Raw genomic sequence first — 20,086 nt, forward strand, 5'->3', positions numbered from 1 at the left:
TACCTCATCTGTAAAATAGGAAAAGAGGCTCAGCAAGGTCGATCCCCTGCCCAGCACTGAGGTGTACGAGAAATGTCTTGTGTCCTCGAACCCCTGTCTGTTTGAATCCTGTACCCGTTTCCCCCCGGATGCAGGGAACTTCAACAGCAGTCAGTGCTTGCAGTCACTCCTCCTGCCCGAGGTGGTGCCCAGGCCCTAGGCCTCTGGTAGTGCCAGAGTCCCCAGGTCACAGGTCCCCTGCACCCTCATTAGGTCAGGAATCCTGGGCAAGGCTGGAGCCTGCTTTCTTGGGAGCCCCAGGTCTCCTCCCATACCTGGTCACATCTGCAGGATACTACGCGCTCTATCCTTGAGACCTCCCACCCTGAGGTTAATCTTCAGCCACACGAGACCAAATGTCAGGGCCCTACCACTCCTGAGACAAGGAGGCCCACCCAGTAGCCTGCTGTCTGCTCCAGGGAGCCAGAAAGGGGAAAAAGACAGGAGGGAAAAGTCCTGGTTGTCATAGAAGTGTCTTATGATGGTTGTACCTATCCAGCCTGCCCAAGTACCTGCTGGGAGGCCCTGGGAATGCAAGGATATGTGGGGACCACCATGCCAGCCCCTGCTTCACCTACAGTCAAAACTCTACCCAGCACCTGAGCACCCCTCTCCCCTCAGCCAAATCCCCTTTGCTTCCTTGAAGCAAATGGCCTCAATGAGTGGACCACAGTGTGAGTCTAATGGCTCCACCCACCAGCCACAAGCCCTAGCAGGAAGGTGTCTGTGCAGGTCACATGCCTGGACTCTAAGAGAGGGGACTTTGAGGCCCAGGGTAGGGAGCAGGCACATGGTGGCAGAGTACCTGCCCAGAGGGCCCTTCTCCCACAGCCACCCTGATGCTGCCATCTGTTCTCTTAAACCAGTCCCATTAGGGTGCTTTCTGTGGGCTTTGTAGATTCAGAGCCTCCATGGGCACATGGATGGCCTGGGAGACAGGAGTCCAGACCAGGCCATAGTGCTTGAGCAGAGACACAGGGGAAGGAGGTGTGGTGACAGCTGCCTCCATGGTCCAGACAGGAGTCTGGGGCTGGGCGGGTCCCTTTGGAGGGGAGCCAGCTGGCTTCCACTATCTTCCCATAAAGCACAGTGCATGCCGGGGGCAGGCGACCCTTGGAGTTGAAAACTGGCAGAGGGAGGGTAAGGGACGTGTGGTCGGAGCCCTGCTTTTTTCAGTCTGGGACTTTAACATCTGGCTTCAACATCCCAGGGAGCAGGTGCAAGGCCTGTGGGCCAGGGTCACACAGTGGCCTGCCTCCAGCCACGTGTGCCCTGGAGAGATCCAGTTAAATGCTGTTTGTGAGGGGTGGGTCCCTTAAGCAGGATGTTGGTGATGAAGGCCCTTGAAGGGAGTGGAAATGGAGTTCTCAGTCCACAGCAGGCACCTCCTGGTCCTCCCCTGAGCTCAGGAGTTCAGCTCTGGTGCTGGCCTGAGGTCCAGCATCTCTTCTTGGGAAAGGAGATCCCAAGACTGCACCTGCCTTTGAATTATGTGGCGGCAGAGATCACAACTTTCCAAGTTCATTCATTCATTTAACAAACATTCCTGAGCACCTACTATGTGCAGGGCAATATGACACATTCTGGAGTCCAGCTTTCAGATGACAATCTATGGGGAAGAATGTGTTTGGGTTTAGAGTTTTTGTTGAAGTGGTAGGGATGGACCCCAGGGCCTTCTGCATGCTAGGTAAGCACCCAGCCCTGAGCTACACCCTAGTCCTGGTTTGTTATTTTTAACTTCCAGACTACCATGAACTGATACATGGCCCTACTGTGACTTGTGGAACCTGCCATGTGATGGACAAACCCAGATTTTTCTATAGTTCACCCATGTGCTTGGATGTTGCTCCAAATTGCTATGAAATTTTCCAAATGCTCACTCAATGCCTATACCTCAATTCCCTCACCTCGGAGAGATGGCAACAGTCTGCGGACCAGCCCTGGGCAACAGCCTGCACCCGGGCTCCAGGGCCCTAGGACACCAACTAGTTGACTCAGCCACAAATATGTATGTGGTGGGCCCTGTTCCAGATGCAGGTATGAGCAGTGAATGCAGCAAACTCCCTGAGCTTGAGCTTGTGAACCTGATATTAGGTCCAGAGAGACAGTAAACATAAATAAATTAAATAAATAAACAAACTGTAAGTCTTGACAACTGTTAAAAAGAAATATAAAGAAGGATAAGGCAATACATGGAGGAGGGGTGGCCTCGAGGGTCTGACTAATAAGCTTTCAAGTTAGAATCTGAAATAAGGAAGACAGGGAGCCATGTGAATATCCAGGCAACAGCATTCCAGGCAGAGGGAAGAGCAAGGGAAAAACTCAAAGCCTCAAAACCTTTGAGCTGGAGATCTTGCACCCTGGGAGAGGGGCATTGGAATCCTCAACAGGGGGCTTTCTCCAAAAAATCCTCCCCTCACCTGCCCCCAACAACCTTCTGATGGGAAACCCAGGCCCCATATCCAGGTACTATTGCTGCTGAAGAAATGTTCCATCTCACCTGTTCTTGAGGCAGTGAAACTAAGATGACACATTAAGTTGATTCCCAAGTATCTTTTTTTGTTTTTGAGGATATTGCAAATGAAGTAGTTTTTCCTCATTTCCTTCTCAGAGGATTTGTCACTGATATACAGAAATGCCTTTGATTTATGGGTGTTGATTTTATATCCTGCTACTTTGCTGAATTCATTTACTAGCTCTAGAAGTTTTCTGGCAGAGCTTTTTGAGTCTTCTAGGTATAGAATCATATCGTCAGCAAATAGTGCTAATTTAAGTTCTTCTTTTTCTATCTGTATCCCTTTAATTTCTTTTGTCTGTCTAATTGCTCTGGCCAGTGTTTCAAGAACTATGTTGAATAGAAGTGATGAAAGAGGGCATCCCTGTCTTGTTCCAGTTTTTAGAGGGAATGCCTTTAGTTTTTCTCCATTTAGAATGATGTTGGCCTGAGGCTTAGCATAAATAGCCTTTACGATGTTGAGATATGTTCCTGTTTCTAGTGTTTTGAACATGAAGGGGTGCTGCATTTTGTCAAATGCTTTTTCTGCATCTATTGAGATGATCATATGATTCTTATCTTTGAGTCTATTGATGTGATGAATTACATTTATTGATTTCCATATCTTGAACCAACCTTGCATCCCTGGGATCAATCCCACTTGATCATGGTGCACAATCTTTAAAAAATGTGGCATATATACACCATAGAATTTTACTCAGCAATAAAAGAGGATAAAATCATGGCATTTGAAGGTAAATGGATGGCGTTGGAGAAGATAATGCTAAGTGAAGTTAGCCAATCCAGAAAAAAAAATGCTGAATGTTTTCTCTGATATAAGGAGGCTGACTTATAGTGGGGTAGGGAGGGGGAGCATTGGAGGAATAGACAAACTCTAGATAGGGCAGAGGGGTGGGAGGGGAAGGGAGCGGGCAGGGGCTTAGCAAGGATGGTGGAATGTGATAGACACCATTATCCAAAGTACATGAATGAATACATGAATTGGTGTGAATATGCTGTGTTTATAATGAGAGATATGAAAAATTGTGTTATATATGTGTAATAAGAATTGTAATGCATTCTGCTGTCACTTATTTTTTTTAAAAAATCAATTTTAAAAAAAAGATGACACATAAGGACACCATGATCTCCAGGAGGCTGCAGCTGGGCAGCAGACAAGGAAACACTGCACAGTGTCATAGGGAAAACTGAGGACACACAGGACCAATTCTTCCTGTGCAATGTCAGAGGGACCTTAAGAGATGAGAGGTCCACTTGGGGGGCAGGACTCAGGGACACTCCAGGCAGAGAACCCAAATGAACAGAGGCACTGATATTAGAGCAGCAGGGAGACCTGAAAGTCATTCTACCTGACAGGCAGGTGGCCAGCAAGCCAGCGGTAGGTCAAGAGAGGTCAAGGTCAGCAGGAGTCCATGTCATAGAAGGCCTTGTATGCTCAGGAAGGCATGTGGGGTTTATCTGCCATGAAGACATTGCTGAGCAGTAGGAGAGAAAGTGGCCAGACCAGGATAGAGAGGGGGCAGAAGGAGGAGGAGTCGTGGCAGGCAGCAGATGACTGAAGATGGGGGAAGGAGCAAGGGCTATGACTGTGTCCATAGGGACAAGATGCACACAGCCGGCATTCAGGGTAGAAAGGCCTGGACCTGAAAAACCTGAAGGACCTGAGTCCAAAAAGACCCCTGGTTGTGGTTTGGGCAAATGGGTACCATTGGCTAAGGCAGGAACGTGTGAGTTACAGCATGTTCAAAGGAAGAAGTTCAGTTTCAAACCCCATGAGTTCAAGGTCAGACAGAGTCAAACCTGATGAGTTCAAGGTCAGACAGAGCCAAGCCCTGGTATGCCACCCACAGCTGCGACCACATACAGCAGCTCTATGAACACAAACAGAATAGCATGGACAACAGGACAGTGCAGGTGGACAATGTCTTCCAGGGCCCAAGCCTCTAGTAAGACTTCCTGAGCCCATGCTTTGTCCAGGCCACAGCAGACCCTTCCTTACAGGGAGTCCTTTAATCCTGAAGATGATTCTTCAGGGTAGTTTTCATTATCTTGGTTCTGCAGATACGGAAACCGAAATTCATGGAGTCTTAGGAACTTGAGTAAAGAAATAGAGTTGGTGAGAACCCGTCTGCCATAGACCTACTCCCTCCCACTCCCCAATGGCTGACTCTTGGGGGGGGTGCAGATGGAAACAGGTACTTTGGGAAGGTTGATGACTTTGATCTCAGGAAACAGCCTGGCCTTGCCCAGGACATCCAGTGCCAAGCTTAACAAATATCTGTGGAATTACCATCCCTCGTTCCTTTGTGCAAGGCTCAATCCAGGCTGGGGAGGCTATGGGGCCAAGGCAGTGTGACATTGATGACATTGTTCCTATGACACAAGAATGGACACATCCCTCTCCTGTGTCCCTCTGGGCAAGGGCCATGCCATGTGTGCACACCAGTTTCCTCTGGCTGTGCACGGTCACCCAGACACTCACAATCAGGCTGCCAGGAGGATGGTGGAGAGGGTTGGGCCTTGGAGCTCATGGACTGTGGAACCTGAGTGACCCCATCTGAGGCCCACAGCTCCCGACAAATTTGCTCTGAGCCAAGCAGCAGCTGGACAGGCAGCAACAGGTGTAGGCAGCACTACAGTGTCCATGGCTGGCATCCCGGCCTGTGGACACAGAAACTATTTTGGGTCCTGTTTTCCCTCCCCTCAACCTGACTTCTGTCTGTCCCCCTAGAGTTTTCAGCAATCTGAAAGTTTACATGCTGACTTGACTTTCCTCTTCTCCCTCATACCCACCCCTCGATGGTGTGCTTTACTGTCAGAAGCCTGTCCTGAGACAGGGAGAGACTGGTCACCCACTCCAAGGAGACCCCACCCACTCTCAACAGGGAGGATTCCAGACCCCCCTTTGCAGTTCCTGGGCATGAAGTGGGTTGCCCAGCACCTCTGCCTGATGCCAAGCCATCTCCAGCAACAGACCCTTCAGCAGAATGGCACCACTTTGCATTCTAGTCCCCATTCTATCATTTCTGGAAGATGGAGAAAGCTGTGAGGTTACACATTAAGGGAAGGGGTTAGTGGTAGGTCAAGGAGACAGGTCTGTTCATATATGCCTCTGTTTACCCTTCTTCCTGGAAGGAGAAATTATGGTTTCGGGAAAATTCTCTCAATAACCTGTTTGGAGATTTCTGCAGTCACAACTACATTAATGAGTCATTTTAGAGATCTTTTCCCTTGCCTCCCACATCTATCCAACTGGAAATAGAAATAGATGATCTTTCAAGTTATGAATGGAGTGGCCAGTTCCCCAGTCTGGCTCTGCCAGAGTCAAGGAACCATGAGTCCATAATATGAGTTAGGCCTTCATGGTGAACTGACTGAGGGAGACCCTGCTCCCCAGAGTGCTTTCAAGGGTTGAATGGGGGTTGGCCTCTGGAACATGGAGCCCTGTACTGCTCAGCTCCATGGGGCACCTGTCACTGTCACCTTCTGGAGTTGTGCAGTTCTGCACCTGGACCAGGTAGCAGGCCAGGTTGACACTGCTTAGAGACGGGGCTTCTTTGGGGAGACGTGGGGACCAAAGCTCTTAGAAGCCACCAAACCAGGGTTCAGATGGTTGCAAGGAGAGCAGTTTCAGCCTGGAGCCCTGACAGAAGGGACCTGCTTTCTCAGTTAGAAATAGCTCTTGCCCGAGCCCAGAGGAGGGGAAGGGTGACCTAGCCAAGCCTAGGGTGACCCAGAGGATCAGGCTACAGGGACAGAGCCCAGAAGAGTCAGCATGGCCTCCTGTGGGGTGCATCTGAGCTGAAACCTGAGCCTCTTACCTGCAGGGTCTCCCCCATACACAGAGTACCCCACATTTGGATCACCTTGCCTAATCATGGCTGCCTGCAGACAGCTCAGGTTAGGTGGGCCAGGTGAGCAGGGAAGTCACAGGAAAATGAGCTAAAGGGCGAGACCCTGAACAAAAATGGGGAGCAACTCTGGAGTTCTGAGAAGTCCACCTCCTCCTACCATCCGCCCACTGGATGTGAGAGAGGGCTGCCCAAATGAAACCACCAGGGGATTCTTGTCTTGGGGGCTGGCCCAGATTATTCCAGTTCTAGGCCCTGGAAGTAGAGTCACGGGGAAAAATGGACTAGAATCTTCCCACTTCATGGAGAGAAAGAATGAACAGAGAAGAAGGTGCATATGGTATTTTAGCTAGGGACCAGTGCTAAGGAGACTCAATGAGGGAGAAAGAGAAATATGGAACATTGGAGGTGGCTCAACTTGCAGCTGGTGGCCAGGGAGGGCCTCGGCGAGCGGACAAGTTTTGAGTAAAGACTGCCAGAAGCGAGAGGGATGGCATCGCGGGGCTGTGTGGTGTGAGGGGCTGGGGTGGGGTCCCTGCAGAGGGAGCCAGTGTTCTGAGGCAGGGTGCTGAGGACCCGTGGGGCCAGAGGGGCTGGAGGGACAGGCAAGGCATGACCGCCTCTACTCCCACAGGAGAAACTGGAGTATTTCTTCCTCATCGTCTTCTCCATTGAAGCTGCCATGAAGATCATCGCCTACGGCTTCCTGTTCCACCAGGATGCCTACCTGCGGAGCGGCTGGAACGTGCTGGACTTCATCATTGTCTTCCTGGGGTGAGGTCTGGCTCAGGGCGGACTGAAGTCACTCCTTTGCTGAGGACTCTGTGCCCACCGCTGACACCACTGGCCCCCAGGGATAGGGTGGAAGCCCAGTATCATGCTAACTGCTGCCATGGGGTGGCTTCTGCTAAAGGCCAGAGCCCAGGGGTAGGTAGGTGTGGTGAAGAGAAAGGACTGCCCCCCACCACCCGCCACCTGCCAGCAGGTCACCAACTGCTCCCCAGCTAGGCACAGCTCCATGCTTCATCTCTTTCACACCATTCGACAGTAGAAACCATCTGTGAGGGCCCGTGGCCGGCAGTCGCTGGGGGTTCATGTTTGTCTGCCTTTGTCACCTGTCCATTGATTCCACATACCTGCATTATCTGCCTGTCATTCAGGTTCACAAAAAGGGACATTTAGTAACCTGTAGTAGTTTGCTTGGGCTGCCATGACAAGTGCCTCAGGCTGGAGGCTTGATGGAGATTTCTTTTCTCACAGTTCTGAGGCTGGAAGTCCAAGGTCAATGTACCAGCAGGTGTGATTTCCCCTGAGGCCTCTCTTCAGGGCTTGCAGATGGCCACCTTCTCCCTGCATCCTCACACAGTCTTTCTGGGCACATGCACCCCTGGTGTGTCTTTGAGTGTCCAGATTTTATTTTGTAAGGACACCAGTCGATTGGATTAGAGCCCACCTGGTGACCTCGTTTTGACTTAATCATCTTTTTTAAGGCCCTGTCTCCAAAGTCAGTCATATTATGAGGTACTGGAGGTTAGAGCTTCAACACAGGAATTATACTCAGCTTATAACATTACCTTTATTAACCACTACCTAATTATAACAGCAGCAGTTATTGAGCACTTTTTGTGCTTCGCATATAGCATCATATTTAATTCTCCCACCCACCTCCCCCGCATTTTGTAGATAAGGAAACTAAGGCACAGAGAAGTTAAGCAACTTGCACAAGATCACATAGCTAGCTGGTGACATTGCCAGGATTCAACCAAGGAAATCTTGGCTCCATAGACTTCACCCTTAACCACTATGCTGCCCTTCGCTTCCATAAATACCGTGTGGCTTATCTGCTAACAGTGCTGCTTTCGGCACAAGGAGGAAAACAGAATTCTGTGAATCAGCTTTGGCCCTCATGAGCTGTCCTGTCTGGGAGCTGAGACAAGGGCCTGCAGAATGACGTGTCCAAACAGGATGGCACAGGCACGTCATGGCTTCACATACGGTGTGTCCAGGGGTGCCTGTGTCAGGGGCAGGGTTTATAGGAAAGGAGGCTTGAAGGAGAGGAAATTGAAGTAAACTCAGAGAGAAGGAGGTGAGCAGGAAAGAAACAGCCCGGGGAAGAGCTTGCCCCGGGGTTTCCTGCTCTAGGTCACCATGGGGGAGGGGCCGATCAGCACAGCACCCTCTGACCCCCATGGTGTACTCAGTGGACACTGCGACTATGGCTCAGGGCAGGGACCGTGGCACATACCCCTCAAGAGCAGACACAGACATCACAAATAGATCACAGAACTGTTTTCACTGAGTCTGAACCTGGCCCCAGAATCCTTTTTAATAAATTCTCCAGGCAGCTCTTAGCAAATCTCCAGTTAGCAGTAGATGATCACATTTGCTATCTCCCCCCCAGGAACTCTGAACACAGATGAGACACTGGCCATGGGGACGGTGGCCCACCTGACCCCTGGCCCCACCCCCACCCCCTGTCCTCTGCATTCCAGGGTCTTCACGGTGATCCTGGAGCAGGTCAACATCATCCAGAGCAACACGGCCCCCATGAGCAGCAAAGGCGCCGGCCTGGACGTCAAGGCCCTGCGAGCCTTCCGCGTGCTCAGACCCCTCCGGCTGGTGTCGGGGGTGCCCAGTGGGTGGCGGTGCCTCAGCAGACCCCCTCCTCCTCTCCCAACCTGCTACCTTGGCGTCCCAGTGGCTTCCCAGGGATCATAGAGAGGGAGGGTCCTGGGACCAAGCAGGGAGGTGACTCCCCTTCCCCGCTGCCCACCCTGGCAGGCCTGCAAGTGGTGCTCAACTCCATCTTCAAGGCCATGCTCCCCCTGTTCCACATCGCCTTGCTCGTCCTCTTCATGGTCATCATCTACGCCATCATCGGCCTGGAGCTCTTCAAGGGCAAGATGCACAAGACCTGCTACTTCATCGGGACGGGTGAGCCCTCGGGGACCATGGAGTGGGACAATTCAAAGTAGGGGGACACTAATGCTAGTGAAGAACTCCAGGGTAGGCCATTGCCTCCCACACCTGTTGGCCTGGGAAATGGGTTTCCCCTGGACAGGAGGAGTTGGAAGAAGGACATCTCTGCCACCGTCAGTGAAAGGCAGTGACCTGCCCCACGCCTGGCGTCTTCCAGGCTTTGTGGGCCAGTCATGGACTGAGGTGCAGGCTTGGGATGAGCCTGGATTTCTCTTCCACTTTCCCTGCAGCTGAAGTTTTTGCTTTACCTTGAGATTCCTCAGAGCAGGGGCCCACAATGTGGACTCCGAAGGAGACCTCGAGAAAACACTCAGGAGTCAAAGGGGTCATTTGTCCAGTTGCCAAACATAACCTACACTGAGGCCTAGTGACCCTTGAACAAAGTTTTCGAAACCAACATTCCTCCAGCTTCTTGGCTTCAGGACCCCTTAAAACTCTTACAAAGTAAGGAGGACCCAGAGAGCTTTCAGTTATGTGAGTTTGATCTATCGATATTCATGACATCAGAAATGAAGACTGAGACAAATGATACTAACTTGTTAATTCATTTTTAAAGGAAAGGAATAACCCTGTGAAATGAGATAATATATGGATAATATAGTTTTATGAAAAATAATTATATTCTCGTAAACCAAAAATATTTAGTGAGAAGAGTGGCACCGTCTTGCATATTTTTTTGCAACACTCTTTAATGCCTGACTGGACAAGAGTCTTCAGTGGACAACCCCACTCTGCATTTGTTGAATGAGAGACGAAGGGGACAGTGATATCTCAGCATTATTGCAAAAATAGTTCATAGTTTTCGTGAATTTGGAGGGCCTTATTTGTTTGATATTTGTGGAACCCAGGAAGCCTGTACCATTGAGCTATATCCCCAGGCTTTTGTTTGTTTGTTTTAATTTTTCCTTTGAAAATATTTTGGGGAAGGCGATGCCCTGAGAGGGTCTCTGGTCTCTCGTGCTGTGACTGGCTGCTCAACACTGGCAGCAGCTTGCTGGGACTTAGCCTCAGCCTTGGCTGGTCGTGGCCTGGACATTGCTTACATGGGAGCCTGTGGGATATTGAACATGGCAACAGAGAGGTGCCCTCTATCAGGACAAGCCCTGCCCCCAAACTTGGGCTTCTGACTCATCAGAATAGCACACCAGGACCTACTGCATCTCAGGGGCTGGTCCTCACCTCCTCACATCCCTTGACAACAAGGGGACAATTGATGCTGGCATCAAACTCTAAGAAAGCTCTCAGTGGGCTCCTCTCTGGTCCTCTCCCATGCCAGCCTCTTCTCATGGCCATGACGGTCTGCAACCTAATCAGCCCTCTCAGACAGACAGACAGGAAGGGGCCATCTATCACAATCTTCAGTCCAAATCTGGAGGTCTTAAAAGCCCCTGCTTAATTGGGGTTACTGATTTCGTGGGGTCAGGGGCCCTGCTCTGACCATCAAGGTCCTCGCTGTCCCATTGCAGGGCACTGAGCCCACTTGGTCAACATGGGTAAGGTAGGGCGTTCTGGTTCCGATGAGCTAAGTCAATCTCTGAACACAGGGAGACTGTAAAACACCCTAATGTGATCCAGAATGTCCTCGAACCCGCAGGATTTTACAGACAATAAAAGCACCATCCAGGGAGGGAAGAGAGTCCAGGCTGTGGCCTGTTGGCTGCTCTCTGGAGAGCAGACCCCTGCCCCGCAGGACAGATGTCTCAGCCCAGTGCTGTTGGAACATGCCCATCTTAGCCCCCAGATGGGCCTCTGAAGTCAGAACATGCAAGTCCCTGTCCCCAGCCCCATGCCCCACTCCAGCCAGGCTGCTCCCCCTCTTTGTGGGCAGTGGATACAAAGACCACTCCTGCTAGTCCTGCTTCATGGGTTGCACCTCTTTGGATGATTAATCCTAGAAGCAGACTCTCCAAAGAGGCCCTGGGGTCTAAGCACAGTCACTTCTGTCCATAGCCATCCACGGCCAGTCCTCGGCCTGGGCCACCCCTTCCTCTCCAGCATCTGCTCCGTGGGGGGCCATCCTCTGTATCTTCACCCCAGTGTGGTTTAGACCTTTTGCTCTATTCCCTGAGCATCCTATCTCCTGTTAATGTCCCCCTACTAGCATGGCCTGGCACTGACTCTGCCTTCTGCCTACAGATATCGTGGCCACCGTGGAGAACGAGAAGCCATCACCCTGCGCCAGGACAGGCTCCGGGCGCCCATGCACCATCAATGGCAGTGAGTGCCGGGGCGGCTGGCCAGGGCCCAACCACGGCATCACCCACTTCGACAACTTTGGCTTCTCCATGCTCACGGTGTACCAGTGCATCACCATGGAGGGATGGACAGATGTCCTTTACTGGGTGGGTCTGAGCCTGTGCCTACTGCTGCTTTTGCCCATTTAACAGATAAGCAAACTGAGGCTTGGAAAGGGTACATATCTTGCCCACGGTTAGGAACCTGATGAGCCATAGAACCCAAGAACTGAACTCTAATCGTTCCGGCTCCACTCCAGCACTCTTAATCACAATGTGGCCTGGAGCAGGAACAATAGTAAAACTGTCAAATGCTTGACAAATATAAAGGATTAGTGTGAATGCTTCTTGTGAGCTCAGACTAGGAAGCAAATGATTGAACTTGTCAAAGTAGTGTCACCCATGTGATTTCACCTCTGCTGCCAGCCTGTGAGGACAGAGCACATACCACTATCCTCATCAAATTGATGGGGTAGTTAATGCTCAGAGATGTTGCATGACTTGTCTGGGGTCACAGAGGTTGTTCACTTTGAAAAATCTTGGTCATAAAGAAACCAACATCAGGGCACAGTGATGCATGCCTGTGATCCTAGCAACCAGGAGGCTGAGGCAGGAGGACTGCAAGTTCAAAGCCAGCCTCAGCTACTTAGCAAGGCCCTAAGCAATTTAATGAGATCCTGTCTCCAAATAAAAAACAAAAAGGGCTGGGGATGTGGCTCAGTAATTAATCACTCCTGGTTCAATTCCTAGTACAAAACAAACAAACAACACCATTGGACATGGCATCCACAGAGCCTAGTCCAGAGGCACATGGGAGATACCTTGGTGAGGGAAAATGGGTAGATGGCCTAGGACAGGCAGACAAGCAAGGCCCCCTGCAGTCTGCAAGGAGAAAAAGTCTCCTTGTTTGGCCCAAATGGTGTCTCTCCCTGTGCCCAGGAGTGGCTGGATTCTGAGTGGACAGACCTGGGGAGAGCACTTAAGTCCTCAGGGGTCAGAGGATGGGACTCACACCTTTGTCTGGACCAGGTCAACGATGCCATCGGGAACGAGTGGCCCTGGATCTATTTTGTCACCCTCATTCTGCTGGGATCCTTCTTCATCCTCAACCTGGTGCTGGGCGTCCTGAGTGGGTAAGGAGCCCGGAGGCAGCTGGGGCGGGGGCGGGGAGGAAGGAGCAGAGCAGGGCAGGGAGGTATGGCTAGCACCTGGGCTCATCCCTGGGTCCCCGTCAGTCCCCCTGGGCCAAGAGCACTCTTCCTGGTTAGCAAGGAAAAGATAAGAGATGGCAGCAGGACCCTACAGGTTTTCATTTTCCTCCCCTTTTCTCCTCAAGCTTCTCCCATTCTTGCTTTCTTCTGTCCTTCTGCATTCACACTTCTGAACAAAGCCCCTTAGACCCCAGCCTCCTGCCCCAGGGTGTGCCTAGGAGGCAGTATGGCCCCTCGTTAACACAGACTGTTCATTTAAATTCTCACACTACTGCTTTGTTTAATTACCTAACCTCTATGTGCCTCAGTTTCTGCATCTGTCAAATAGGAATAATGTTAGTATCTATTTCATAGGATTTATGAGGATTAAATGAGCTAATACTTAGAGTCCAACACATATCGCGCACTAAGTACTAATGGTCATTATTAATGAGGGCTGTTCCCTCTGAGATAATCCTGCTGGGGTCCCTCCCCAGCCACAGTGAAGAGATTAGCAGTAGCCAATCACCCCACCCTAGAAGCTTCCCCCACCCTAGGCCGTCTGTAGATAGAATTCAAAGGGTCTGTGAAGTTGGTTAGGAGAAACTTATTTTTATTTTTTTATTATTCCAATTAATATTGAGTTTCTTTTAATGATGAACATAGGTGACAGACCACAGTGTTATCACCAGTGGCCGTCACTTGTCCTAACAGAAATCCCAAGTCACATTACAGTTGCTGTAAACAGTGATACTCATTACTACCTTGAAATTATGATAGTTATTTAGTTGACAACTGGATCTTCATAGTAATGAATTAATGAAGAACTACATGTATTCCTCTATCAGAATGTGGCGTACAAAAACTGTACTTTAATATAATCGGTCCCTTTGTAAACTGTGGTTTTAGTCCATGCATCTTGCACAAAATAGTAGTTCTAAGGAGGGATCAGCATGCTTTGCTGCACCACTAAAGGTCAGAGACAGAGCCCCCGCCTGGACACCACCCTGACAGGGTGTGGTGACTGTCTTAAGAGCAGACTCCTCCTGGCCCCCGGGGCCCATCTCAGCAGCAGATCACTGCTGCTGTCTCTTTGGTCCACTCAGGGCTCTGCCCTCTGCTGCCCAGGGCTGCCCTCTGCTACCCAGGGCTGCCCTCTGCTGGTCTGCAGATCCCTCCCTCAGGTCCTTTGCTTCCAGAACTGGTGCCTGCCTTTTGGCCTGGGGAATTTCCTCAAGGCCTTGGGTCTGTAAGTGGAAATAATTTCTAGGATACCTGAAAGGGTCAAGCAGTGTCCCCTTCATGCCAGCCACTCTGAGGATCCATGGCTGATCCATCAGGACAATACACTATCATGTCATTAACCCCCAACCTTCAAAGGTAACCCCAAAATAAGGTGGGAGAAAATGAAACGGAGTGGGAAAATAGATACGGGAGGCTGAGTGGTCCTCCAAGGTGTTCCGGAGGTAGGAAGGGGAAGGGAGAGAGGTGCTACCCTGAGCCACCTGGAGGGCCACCTCAGACCCCAGGCAACACCACAGCCAGAAGGGGGCACATCCAGGCACAGAGTGAGCCCACTGTCTTCAGGAAGCTCAGGCTTCCCCTCTTTTCTCTTTCCTCCCCTCCTGCCTCCCCCCGTCCCATTTCAGGGAATTCACCAAGGAGCGAGAGAAGGCCAAGTCCAGGGGGACCTTTCAAAAGCTCCGGGAGAAGCAGCAGCTGGAGGAGGACCTCCGGGGCTACATGAGCTGGATCACGCAGGGCGAGGTCATGGACGTGGAGGACTTGAGAGAAGGTTTGGGCCCCAGGGCCACAGTCAGCCTCCCGTCCCCGCTACTGAGCCACACCCCACCATCCGTTCCCACAGAGAGCAGTGAGGCCATTATATATGTGCGAAAGCCTGGCAGGCCCCCTGGGCAGGGACAGCATTGGCCCTTGAGGGTGATGACTTGCCTAAGCCCCTGCACCCCAGGTGGTAGAATCCAGGGGTGCCCTGGGCTCTTCCCAAAGTGCTGTGTGGCCCACTCACAATGGCAGATGAGGGCTCTTGGAAATCTGAAATCTCAGGAAATCACAGGAGGACCCAGGCTCACGATTGCACCGTCCTTCCCAGAGGTAACTAACTCCGCTGCGTCCTTCCTGTGGCTGACTTTCTGTATCTGTCCTATCCCTAGGGCGGCTGTCTTTGGATGGAGGTGGCTCTGACACCGAGAGCCTGTATGAGATAGAGGGCTTGAACAAGATCATCCAGTTCATGTGAGTACCTGACCATCTCCCAGCTTCTGGCCCTCTCGCTGAGACATGGGGTCAGATTCCAATTAGTTACCTTCCCCTCCAGTCACCATCCCAGCCCTTAGAAAGGCAGATTTCCAAGAAAATAGGGCCAGTTCTTCTTGCTCTGAGGACTGGGCAGTGTCCTGCTGCTCAGGGAACACACAGAGAAGGCCCTGAGCAGGTGACCTATTTATATACCATTTAAGGAAGAAGCAGGGAGCCCTTGGGGCAGCCAGCACATCTGGCTGCTGCTCTCTTAGGAGGTGGGCTTGGGTGAGGCTGGAAACCTCCACAAGGGAAGGGAGGACACACAACATGGGCTTCCTAAGAATTGGCCCTGACCAAGCGTCTGGAGACAAGGCAACGCTCCAAGCTCTTGCCTTTGTCTTAAGGAGGGTTTGTTTGATTGGTAGGCTGTCTTTTACAAATTCACACAGTCTTGATTTTTGAAAGATCAAACAATAGAGAAATACACTAAAGAAATGATGAAAGTCCCTACTGCCCTTCAAAGAGGTAACCATGGTAACAGTTAGCCAAGTAGCCCTCTAAGATCTTTTCTGTGCTTTCATCTCTATTACACACACACACACACACATACACACACGATTTTCTGCTTTTTTTGTTTGCTACATAATGGAGTTATTTATGTTATAAGTGCTGTGTGGCCTACTCATAATGGCAGATGAGGGCTACTGTCACTATAATGACTAGAATAATGCCCAGCATATAGAAGGTGTTGACAAACATTTGTTAAATAAATGAATACAATATGCATATCATCTCATGACATAATTTTTACTTAAAATTATCTATTTTTACTTAAAATTATCCATTTTTACACCTATGTATACATATAATCACAGATCTATGAACACACACATACATACACACACACACACACACATACATACCTTTTTAAAAACATATCTTTGAATATAAACTATTCCTCAGTACAGTTGTACCAAAATGTATCTAATTAGTCTTTCCTGTGTTGTGCAAAAGCATGACCATTTCTTCTGGGCAGAAGTCTAGAAATGGGATTTCTGGGTCAAAAGAAATATAGATTTTAAACTTTGATAAATGGGGCCCTATTGCTCACCAAAAAGGCCATATAAATGGTTAAAGTGGCTTTTCCTGACCATCCCAGACATTTTTAAGTTATTGGGACCATTCAGTGTTGCTTTAATTGAAATTAAAATGCATGCAACTCCTGTGTGAGGCTCAGGGCTGAGTATTTTCCTCGCATCAGCTCATTTAATTGCCTCAGGGGTTGGCATCCTTATTATTCTCATTTGCAATATGAAGAACTTTGCAGTAAGAGGCCAGATTTTCAATCAGCCGGGCTCTGGAACTCATGCCCTGAGCTCTCTTGTGTGGCAGGAGGGGAGAGAGGGTGTTCTGACCAGGTGTGACTGGAGTTCAGCTGAGTGTCACTGGAGAAAGGTGGACTCCAGCAAAGTAGCTCTTGGCCCCCATCTTCCTGTCCCCTCCCTCAGCCGGCACTGGCGGCAGTGGAATCGTGTCTTTCGCTGGAAGTGTCACGACCTTGTGAAATCCAAGGTCTTCTATTGGCTGGTGATCCTGATAGTGGCCCTCAACACCCTGTCTATTGCCTCAGAGCACCACAACCAGCCACTCTGGCTGACCCATTTGCAAGGTGAGTTGGAGGGAAGGAATTCGGGAAGGGAGCACATGGACTTGATGCTAAATCCTGCCAAGGGTATCATGGGGTTGACCAGAAGAGGTCAATTGGATGTTGACCTCACTTTCTAGGAATTATTGACTGCTGGGATTGATCATGCAATTCAACTCCCTCCTTTTACATGGGAAAATAGAGATCTCGACAGGCAAGGTGACACACCTAACTTTCCTCCTCAAGGCTTTGCTATCCATGAGGACCCGTGACAGCAACACATTGGGAGAGCTTTTAGTGCTTACCCAAGTGACTGGGCAAATTATTTCAATCAAAGATCATTGCATATAAGATTACTAGTAATTTAGAGCACCAAGCATCTGAGCTCAAATCCTACCACAAGGAACAATCTTTCACCAACTATTTATTGAGTACATACTAAAGCATAGAAAAAGAACTCAGGATACAAGAGTCGATTCACTGCTCTTTACTTCAAGGAGTGTACTTAGCCAGAGGAGAGGACATGGGAATAGTTTCAAGGCCATCCAGAAGGCCATTGATAGAGCAGATGGAAGGGAGCTAGAGGAGGATCACAGAAGAGATTCTGGAGATCCATGATTTTAAAGGAGAAGTAGACATGGCCCAGGAGGTCAAAGGTTGGCAGGGATTCCTGCAGGAGGGACCATGCATGCAAAACGGTGAAGATGTGAACTTGGGGATCCATTGAACTTTGAATGTGACCAAGAGTGGCAGAGTTGCTTTTGCTTATAACAGACCTCATATGCTGTCATAGGTGTTGGAAGAATAATTTTTGGGCAAAGGAAAGCCAGTGAAAAGTTATAAGGATGAATGTAACAGGATGGGACTTGAGTCTTTGCAGAAGATAAATGAGCCTCATCCATGCAGTCAAAGTCCTCTGTGTGCAGAGCTAAGGACTGTGACCAAGGGTTGGGCAAGACAAAAGAAGAACCAGTTCCAATATGGTGGACAAACTAAGTGTTCTCCCATTACAAACATGTAACAATGCTGCCTGATTTATAATAACACCATTTCAAGTTATGAGAAAGAAGTCTCTGGGTGGCAGAAACAAAGAGGCGGCCAAAAGCCAGACGAGTGAGCTCATGAGCTAACTTCCAGGGACATTTAGACCTAAACCCTCAAGGGTAGCAGCTGGGCTTTTAATGTCTAAGCAGGGATACGAGATGGGGCCTGATGGGGCCCTGGGCTGGTACATAGCATAGCACCAAGGCCCTAGCAAAGCTGCCCCCAAGTAAAGTAAGCAAAACTCTCCCTGCCCATTGGACCACACGAGGAGCTTAGAAGTTTTTCCCTGCTGGCGCCCTGGAAGGAAGAAAAAAATGTCTCAAGTGAAAAAATCGGAATTGATCTGTGCCCTATGGAAGCATGGGGTCCAATTTTCACTACCTGTCATGGTGCCAAGAGGGTAAGCTAAGACACAAACATAAAAAGCCTCTGTGACACTGGCTGCAGAGAAGTGAAATCCCCAGGGTGCCCAAGAGAAGCAAACACAACTGCTCTTTAAGGATGCTTCAAGGAGCCAAAGCACACAGAATCCCCACAGGGAAAATGTTTCCTGATGATGAGTTCACAGTAAAAACTTGCAAACCAAATAAGGGACAGAGCTCCCCTGAGGAGGAGGCCTCAGGTCCAAGCAATGGGAGCTAGAACCCCAGGAACCTCAACTAACAGGACAGAGCAAGAGACTACTATATTATGTGATGAAGGAGATTAAATTTCTTAAAAGAAAGAAATCGAAGACTTGGGAAGGAAATAGGAAACAACGCTACTGATCAGATGCCTGCGTGCATCTGTTCTTATCTTCATTCATTCTTTTGAACCCCCATCTTTTGAACACCCTATTAAATGTACCACACATTGTCAGTGACCAAATGTGGGGAAGCTGGGGACACTGCCTACTAAGTGGAGTCAGAGGTAAACTTGAGGTTCTTGGCCTATGCCAATTAGTGGATGATGGTAGATGGGGAAGATGGTCAATGACCACATGTGCTTGGTGAGATAGGAGGGGATCAGCTTGGTCTTGGGCATTTGAGACCTCCCAATGAAGAGGTCAGGAAGCAGATGAAAAAAACATGTCTGGAATTTGGCACAGAGGTCCAAATCTCTTCAAGAATTAAATCTGGGAGTCATTGGCAGGGGCAGCATTGAAGTAACAATCCTAGAAGATTGCCAGATCACCAGGAGATTGTGTCCACCCAAGTGTATAGCTCAGGTTCTCATTCAATGTCGAAGTAAAGAATACATCTGCCGAGGGGGCTTAGGAGGAACCAGAGGAGAAGAGAAATCCACAAGGATGTAGTATCACAGAAGCCAGAGAGAAAGAGAAAGAATGTCTGTAAAGGCTGAAGGATGTTCAACAGAGCCAGGGCTGCTGGGGACCAGAAAGAAAGAGGATTAAAACATCCAGCAATTGGGCAACATGGAGGTGATGGATGACCCTGGAGAGCTTGTTGGTGGAATGATGAGAGTGGATCCAGATGGATATGGGTTGAAGAACAAATGGGACAGAACCAGTTGGGAAGTGAAGAGTGCAGTGTGGACCTCTCTTTCAGGAAGCTAGCTGGGATAAGGAGGAAAGAGCTCAGACAACAGAGAGTGAATGGGATGGACTTGAGCTTTTTCAATGGCCATGCAAGGGTCCACTTGAAAGAAAGAAGTCAGACATATAAGGAAAGACAAAGGAGCATTGGTCAGGGGCTTCCCAAGGAGGACAGGGCAAAGTACAGGAGGACAGATTGGCTGTAGACCCTGGAGGGCTCCTCTGTGGGGTGGGGTGGGGCGGTGTATGTGATAAGGAGGCAAAAGCAGAGCTTAATGAACATAAATGAAACTAAAAGTGATGAAATTCTCTTCCTGTTAAATATGGTACGACTTAGCTTGTTGGAAATTTAGACTAGGTTTCCTTCAGTGGGCAAAATTCACCAGGTTTTACTGAGTTTTGAAGGGTAAAAAACCATCGTGCCTTGGAAACCCGGGGAGGGTGTATGGGTGGAGGCTCCGTCCAGGGCAAAGGACTGGAGATGGAGATGGAAAGGAGCATGATGGGAGGCTGTGGTGCCTGCCTGCAGATGTCGCCAACCGGGTGCTGCTGTCCCTCTTCACCATCGAGATGCTGATGAAGATGTACGGGCTGGGCCTGCGCCAGTACTTCATGTCCATCTTCAACCGCTTCGACTGCTTCGTGGTGTGCAGCGGCATCCTGGAGATCCTGCTGGTGGAGTCGGGCGCCATGTCGCCCCTGGGCATCTCCGTGCTCCGCTGCATCCGCCTCCTGAGGATCTTCAAGATCACAAAGTGAGCAAAGAGCCAGTGTTCATGCGCTGGGAATCCAG

At 49.8% G+C, this 20,086-nt stretch overlaps 1 protein-coding gene across 2 annotated transcripts in view; it reads left to right on the top strand.

The window, feature by feature from the left end:
* CACNA1S (calcium voltage-gated channel subunit alpha1 S) overlaps positions 1-20,086 on the top strand; it is a 62,770-nt gene that overhangs the window by 9,228 nt on the left and 33,456 nt on the right. For both annotated transcript variants that reach the window (XM_081297281.1, XM_081297282.1), the window contains exons 3-11: positions 7,040-7,179; positions 8,898-9,040; positions 9,187-9,339; positions 11,521-11,726; positions 12,648-12,751; positions 14,458-14,603; positions 14,983-15,064; positions 16,579-16,739; positions 19,823-20,048. In XM_081297281.1, coding sequence (XP_081153407.1) covers positions 7,040-7,179; positions 8,898-9,040; positions 9,187-9,339; positions 11,521-11,726; positions 12,648-12,751; positions 14,458-14,603; positions 14,983-15,064; positions 16,579-16,739; positions 19,823-20,048 — 1,361 coding nt within the window. The remainder of the gene's footprint in view (positions 1-7,039; positions 7,180-8,897; positions 9,041-9,186; positions 9,340-11,520; positions 11,727-12,647; positions 12,752-14,457; positions 14,604-14,982; positions 15,065-16,578; positions 16,740-19,822; positions 20,049-20,086) is intronic.

Source organism: Spermophilus citellus (assembly GCF_964194105.1).
Source record: "Spermophilus citellus genome assembly, chromosome: 6".
Classification (NCBI taxonomy): Eukaryota; Metazoa; Chordata; class Mammalia; order Rodentia; family Sciuridae; genus Spermophilus; species Spermophilus citellus.